The sequence below is a fragment of the Babylonia areolata genome, chromosome 9 (assembly GCF_041734735.1).
Source record: "Babylonia areolata isolate BAREFJ2019XMU chromosome 9, ASM4173473v1, whole genome shotgun sequence".
NCBI lineage: Eukaryota > Metazoa > Mollusca > Gastropoda > Neogastropoda > Buccinidae > Babylonia > Babylonia areolata.
In genome coordinates, this window is record NC_134884.1 from 10,549,665 (window position 1) to 10,557,309 (window position 7,645).

The 7,645-nt window shown below is 46.6% G+C and overlaps 1 protein-coding gene across 1 annotated transcript in view; it reads left to right on the forward strand.

Moving 5' to 3' along the window:
• The first annotated feature begins 1,783 nt into the window (after positions 1–1,783).
• Positions 1,784–7,645, forward strand: part of LOC143286050 (GTP-binding protein RAD-like) — a 160,625-nt gene continuing 154,763 nt past the window's right edge. The window contains exon 1 of the mRNA XM_076593586.1: positions 1,784–2,673. Coding sequence (XP_076449701.1) covers positions 1,923–2,673 — 751 coding nt within the window. The 5' untranslated portion in view covers positions 1,784–1,922. The remainder of the gene's footprint in view (positions 2,674–7,645) is intronic.

Genomic DNA, 7,645 nt, shown 5'->3' on the forward strand with positions numbered 1-7,645 from the left:
CCTCCCGCACCGTGTCACTGTCATACCCCCCCCCCCCCCCCCCCGCCCCCCCGACCTCCGCTCTATCTCCTCTTCTCTCATGCTTACTGCTTCCTTCTTCTCTCCATCCCCCCCCCCCCCGCCCCTCCCTCCCCTTAAATTTTCCACTGAACCTTTCCTGACGCTGTCAGCCACAGGACAGAGAGAGAGAGAGAGAGAGGGGGGGGGGGGGGGTGGAGGGGGAGTGCGCGCGCGTGTGGGTGTGGATGGGGTGGGGGGACAAATTAAACGTGTTGGCATCGATCATCACCGAAACAGAGAAGCCAATGTTCGGTCCATTCGTTCGTTTGCGCCTTTCTCTCCTCTTTTTTTGTTTTTCGCACCACGTGCTGAACGTACCGCCAACATCAGCCACAATGACAAGCTTCGACACCGAACACACACACACACACACACACACACACTGTCGCTCTATCTGTTGATGATGAACAAAGCCACGGGTGTGGGGGAAGAGGGGTGTGGTGATGGCGGCGGTGGGCGCGGTGGGAGGAGTGGGTGTGTGTGTGAGGGAGACAGCAGCACAACGAGCGCTGATAGCGGCAGTCACGTCAGCGAGGCCAGGAGAACCAACAGCGCCATTCTGTCAGCGTGTGAGCCTGCCCAGTCAGCAGGCAATCCCTCGTCGCAAATTTTTATCGTCTCTCTAATGCACACACACACACACGTACGCGCACACGTAGTGCCACACAGAGCTGTAGCGAGCAACTGTCAAGTTTTTGTGTCGTGTTGTCTGTGATGATTATAGTTCTTTCTTAACGCTTCTGTGAGTGGCGACAGCTCAACTTGTCAAAGTGCTGCAAGGGAAAAACGCGAGAGAAAAAAAGCTTTGAAAAAAAAAGAACTCTATAAAAGAAACTTCGTGGTTTTGGGTTTTTTTTTCTTCCTCCGGATTAAAAAAAAAAATACATGCTGACCCAATTTCTGATCACAAGGCCTGACAAAACGCATTCGGTTACGCTGCTGACCAGGCATCTGCTTTGCAGTTGTGGTGTAGCATATATGGATTTGTCCGAATGTAGTGACGCCTCCTTGAGTAACTGAACTGAACTGAAGTGACCCAAAACCATAGTTGAGTCAAACGGAAAGTTTTACAGGAGTTGTTTTAATGTGAAGGTTTGTCAACATATTGTGAAACAGCTCGTTTGTCTGTTGACACAGGTGCCACAGCAAGATCGTGACTCCTACCCTGAATGTTAGAGATATTCTGCTGATATATTTCGGGATTACTTTGCAATCGTATGTTTTTTTATGTATCACCTTAAATTGTCAGAGAATGGTTGGAAAATTAACATCGTGAGGAGCTGCAGACACAATTTAACCAATTCTCAAAGAAAAAGTAAAGAAAGCGAATTGAGCAGCTGAGCAATCCCACGAGCATCAGAAGTTTACCATAACGCAGCATAACATGTTCAGTGGCTGTGAAAGCAAAACGTATCTTAATTAAGTATTAACACCATCACTCCCAACATCTGAAGCAAGGTTTATTCGACAGACGCCAGAGTCGACACGGATACTTCAGAACCAGCTGACAGCGACTTTCCACCTTAGTTATCAACACCTGCTGCCAACTCTGTCAAGCGATCTCATTTTTATCACAGATTATATTTTCGTCCAAAACTCCAGGAGCTTAAAAAGACCCCCTCTATTCATATTCTCCCTGTTCCTTCCCCTTCCCTATCCCCCAATCCCCCTCACACACACAAAAAACCCCAAACAAACAAACAAAAAACAACAACAAAAAACCCCCACCCAAATCCAAAGAAATCCCCAAAAACAACAACGTTGGTCATTCTGATCGCTGCCTCGGGAAGAAGACCCCCACACCTGCCTGTGGATCAGTGCCCAGCACCATTCAAAGGACAGGTGAGGGAACCTCACACCCCATGGCCAGGATGAACCGCTCAGCCCAGGATCTGACCCACGAGGAAGACTGGCTCCAGCTGGACAACCCCACCAGGTCACGCTTGCACACCGTCAGCTCCGGAAGCCCGCACTGGGTCACCGGAAGCGGGAGTCACAGCAGAAGCGGAAGTCACACCACCACCACCACTTCCGGCGGAAGTTGTCGCACCTCCCCAGTCCGCTGCCCCGCGGCCCTGTCGTCGCCGTGCCACTCCCACCTCAGCGTCAGCCCCAGGCCACACAAGCGCACCGAGTCGCTGAAGAAGCCCCGTAAGAAGACGCTGGACCTAGGGGGAGAGCTGAGCGACGACGGGGGGATCCGGCCCCGGACCAGCAGCCTGCCCACCAAGAACACCCTCCGGAGACCCAACCTGCAGTACCTCACGCCGCCTCCCACCTGCTCCTCGCGCGACCACGACGAATTCTACACCATCCGCTCCTTTGTCACCACGAGCAAGGGGCAGCTGGTGAACCGGGGCGACTCGCTGAGGTCCCGCAGCACCAACAGCATCATGTCCTCGGGAAGCGGCAGCATGACGGAGCTGACCCACCTGTCCACAGCCTCCTCCCAGTGCTCCCTCACCCAGGAGGGCAGCGGCGGGGCGGAGTCTCCTCCGGCGAGTGGGAGCTACTACACAGTGCTGATGCTGGGCAGTGCCGGCGTGGGCAAGTCCTCGCTCACTGAGCAGTTCGCCACTTCGGAGTATCTGGGGACGTTCGGGCTGAGCATTGGTGAGTAGAGAGAGAGAGAGAGAGAGAGAGAGAGAGAGAGAGAGAGAGAGAGAATTATAATGCATCTGGCCATGGGCACGTATACACACATAATCGGGACTTCAGAGGAAGGGTTTATAAACAATCAACAAAAGCGAATAGACAAGAAACAGACATCACCAATTAGCATCAGATTCAGAAAGATAAAGAGAGAGAGAGAGAGAGAGAGAGAGAGACAGACAGACACACACACACACACACACACACACACACACTTTGGGAGGGTCCCCAAAGGCCAACTTGCCCTCAAGGCTGCAGCAATAGGATCCAGTGCAGTCTTGTCTCCTAGTTCTAGTCTTTCGCAAAAAAACTAAGCCGCATATTAATCCCCATGGCGGTGGGAATTGATCATACAGCTCTCACATTTCTGTTGGCCCAACTGTAAGCTCAAGTCAATCTCCAATATTACCAAGCATAAGGCCTGAATTCTGTCCACATTGCTTTGCAATCTATTGAGCCTTAATTCTGTCCATAATTATTGCTTTGCAATCTATTGAGCCTTAATTCTGTCCATACTGCTTTGTAGTCTATTGAACCTTAATTCTATCCATATTGCTTTGCAGTCTACTGAGCCTTAATTCTGTCCATATTGCTTTGCAGTCTGCTGAGCCCTAATTCTGTCCATATTGCTTTGCAATCTATTGAGCCTTAATTCTGTCCACATTGCTTTGCAGTCTACTGAGCCCTAATTCTGTCCATATTGTATTGCAGTCTATTGAGCTTTAATTCTGTCCATATTGCTTTGCAATCTATTGAGCCTTAATTCTGCCCATATTGCTTTGCAATCTATTGAGCCTTAATTCTGTCCATATTGCTTTGCAGTCTATTGAACCTTAATTCTGTCCACATTGCTTTGCAGTCTATTGAGCCTTAATTCTGTCCATACTGCTTTGCAGTCTATTGAACCTTAATTCTATCCACATTGCTTTGCAGTCTATTGAACATTAATTCTGTCCATATTGCTTTGCAGTCTATTGAGCCTTAATTTTGTCCATATTGCTTTGCAGTCTATTGAACCTTAATTCTGTCCATATTGCTTTGCAGTCTATTGAACCTTAATTCTGTCCACATTGCCTTGCAATCTACCATAGCGCTATCCTTTTCCTTGAACGACTTTACTCTCGTGTTTGCCTTTTGAAGGAATAAGTTAGAAAAAAACAGAAAACAAAAAACACCAGCAAAATATTGTGCTTGTACTTTTCCTTTGGGAAATTTGATGTTACGGTCTTTCCTTTCTTCACCCCCCTTCTGCCTGCCTGTCTGTCTCTCTCCCCCCACCCCCCACCTCCGCACCCCCACCCCCCCGACCCACACACCCTCTCTGATTCTTCGTATTTGACTTCTAAATTTTTACTCTGTTTATTAATTAACCACAATCCATTTCTGTTGTTTTAGAGATAATATAGATATGTAAGAACTGGTTAATGTCTAGAATGTGAGCTGGATCGATTGAATTAACATGAGTCAAGAGACAAATGGTTTAATGTTTCCGTCATGGGCATGCATATACATGAGGGGCGTGGTGGGGGTGTGGTGGGGGTGTGGTGGGGATGTGAAATCAATAGAAATTTACAGAATGGCAGGAAAAAACCCATTCTGGAAGACAAGCATGCAGACAAAAACCTTTACCATCCTTTTTATACGTGGACTCTCGGAAGAAAAACCACGACAATGGAAACAATGCATTCCGCTGAAACAGGAGACCAGTTTGAATTATCTTTTCAAACTAAACATGTATCTTTCATTTGATATTTTCCCTCTTTTTTTCTGTCCTTTCGTTTGTGCTCCCTCACTCCACTCTTCCCCTTCCTTTCATCCTCCCCGCTCTAATGCTTTCACTGAAAGCTGCAGCTACAAACCGTGTGTTTGTTCATTGCAACCAATGGCTTGAGTTTTGTGACTGGAAATGAAGCCGAAGTTAGGATACAAAGTAAATTAGTTTTCCCTACCTGTGTTGTGTGCCGGGCATGGAGCATCGTCTTGTTTGTCTCCCCCGCCACCCCCCACTCCCCTCCCCATTTTTGTTCTTGTGTTGCGCATCAATATGATTTCTTCTACGGTGTTTTCACCCATGGCTGATTTGGATGATCAGGATTGGCAATAGTGGTGGAATACATACGGACAGACATGTACATGACGGGCGCAGTAGTCGATTTAAAAAAAAAAATTTTTTTATAGAGCTTTGGACTTTGATTCAGAGGGACCTGGGTTCCAATCTCACCTGTGCCTGGTAGGGTGAGGGTGGACATTGTGTCCGTTCTCCCAGGCCAGCTTTGTGTGCACACCTGCTATGTGCCTAGGCCCCCTTCTAGTGAATACACTGGAGGGTACTAATACGCAAGTTGAAGATCCATGTCGGAGTTGGGAGGGCCATGGAAACACCCAGCATGCCCACTCCTGAGAACGGAGTATGGCTGCTATGATAACGGCGGGAGAAACGGTCATACTCGTTGAGCCCCACTCGTACATTATTGCTATTATCATTATTATCAAGAGGAGTAGTAGTAGTAGTAGTAGTAGTAGTAGTAGTAGTAATAGTAGTAGTATCGATACTTACACAGCGTATATCTTCGTTTAGAGACTAAATCCTATGCGCTTTGCAAACACGGGGTCATTTGCACAGCAGGCTTCCTACAGTAGTGGAGCCGAATGACAGCTGTATTCAGGCAATCATTATTCGTTTCCTAAGTCAGCTAAGTCAGATAGACACACAGACATCCCCCCTCACACACACACACACACACACACACACACACACACACACACACACACATACATACATACATACATACATATATATATATATATATATATATATATATATATATATATATATATATAGATTAGAGTTGATTTTACTTCGAAACTTTGGGGGGGAGGGGGATGCTGGCAAGTTTGGGATTCGATCCTGAAGGCTTGTACATTGGAGTGAACATAAGAGTTGTCGTGAATAGCTTCTCCCACATGTAATTGTGTGCAAGGGAAATAGAGACTATATCTCGCTTTTTTTCTCTCTCTCTCTTTTTTTTTATGGTGGTGGTGGGGATAGGGGTGTGTGATGCCACATATTTAAACATTTTTAGAATATGCTTTTGATATTTCTCCATAAAAAATACACTCTATAGAAGAGTTTTCTTACATCCCCATTCTCTCGGCCAAGAGGGCTTTTGGGCAGTTAGCGTGGGGATGGTCCCCAAAGGTCAACTAGCCCGCAATGCTGCAATGCTGCTGTACTGAGAGCCGGTACGACCATTCCTTCTAGTCTGAGAGTTAAGTCCCTCACAAAAGACGAAGTTGTAAATGAATTCCCCTTGCAGTGAATAAACCATTTTTCACACAGCTGTCACATTGCTGTTGTTATGAAGAACTTTGAGGAAGGTAGGACTAATGCGAACGATGCAGTCAAAGCGGTCAGCTCAACGTGTGTAGTGTATAGATAACAGGTCGTACGATCGTCAAATGTAGATCTTCCTATTCTGAAGGCTTTCTCCAGTTGGTTGCACCAGGAAAAGTTCGTCTACTTCTTCTTTTCAATGGGTTTTTTTTTCAACCGTTCAAATAACATGGGCAAATACGAACAGGCAAGTCTAATTGCGAACGATGGGTTTTTTGTACAAGTGGTCAATTAAAACAGAAGCAGGTCTCATTAGACATAATGTATCATTGAAACATCGCACCAGACTGATATATTGTTGGTTTTGATCACACACACACACACACACCCCACACCGCACACAAACACACCCTTTTGGGAGCGCTCATTATCTGTGCAGCATCTTTCGCAAACAGACTCAGTCGAAGTATCCTATGGTCTACTTGCAAACGACACTGTTTTGGAGAAAATCTGACGTTCTGATCTGTCACCAACATGCTTTCTTAAATGCTCCCAACTCTATTAATGCACAATTCATTCAACATACCCTATCAAATTAGCTATCTTAAAGTATGTTAAAGTTTAAATCCTACTACTTGCTTCCCTTGATTTTCAGATTCTGAGAGCACTTTTGTGAACTTCGTCAGCGGTCGGCAGTACACGAAGCGTTCGCTGTTCGCTGTCAGGCCGACCTACCCTGAAACTGACATGTTTCCTCTGGCATCATTTTTTGTTTGTCTTTTCACTGCCGCGAAGCTTTTTCTCTGGCATGTATGTACCCAGTTTCCTTGTTGTTGCACCGTTTGTCTCCACAACGCTGTGACAAATTATTTTGTCTAAAATTCCTTTCGCCTGGAATATTTTTACGATGGACAAGTCTTCCATTTCTTCACTCGTACAGAACAAACAGCTCGGTTCATCTGTCTGCCTGTCCACCTGTCTGTCCCATGTGACGGAAACGAATACTGTTCGGAACGTAATGAGCAACCCTCACCACACAATGCGACATAACTCATGTATATATAATGATTGACTGGTCTCAAGGCTTTTCCTTTCCATTTGTGTGTGTGTGAGTGTGTGTGTGTGTGTGTGTGTGTGTGTGTGTGTGTGTGTGTGTGTGTGTGAGTGTGTGTGTGTGTGTGTGTGTGTGTGTGTGTGTGTGTGTAATACTTATAATACTAATTATGTTTACATAGCGCATTCTAACACCCCACAAAGCTATACAAAAATGTGCGCATATGTCAGAACACACATACATGTATTGAACATTAACACACATACATCCGCACACACAATCACAAACACCAACACACACGGACGCAAGCACGCACGCGCGCACACACACACACGCAGGCAGGCAGGCAGGCAGGCGCGCACGCACGCACGCACGCACGCACACGCACACACACACACACTTTACCTTCCACCCCCCACACATACACACACTGACACACACAGACATGCACACAAACATGCACATTCACACACATACACACACGCGTGCGCACGCGATCACCAGCCACCCTTCAGCGCTCTTTCACACAGACAGACATACAGACA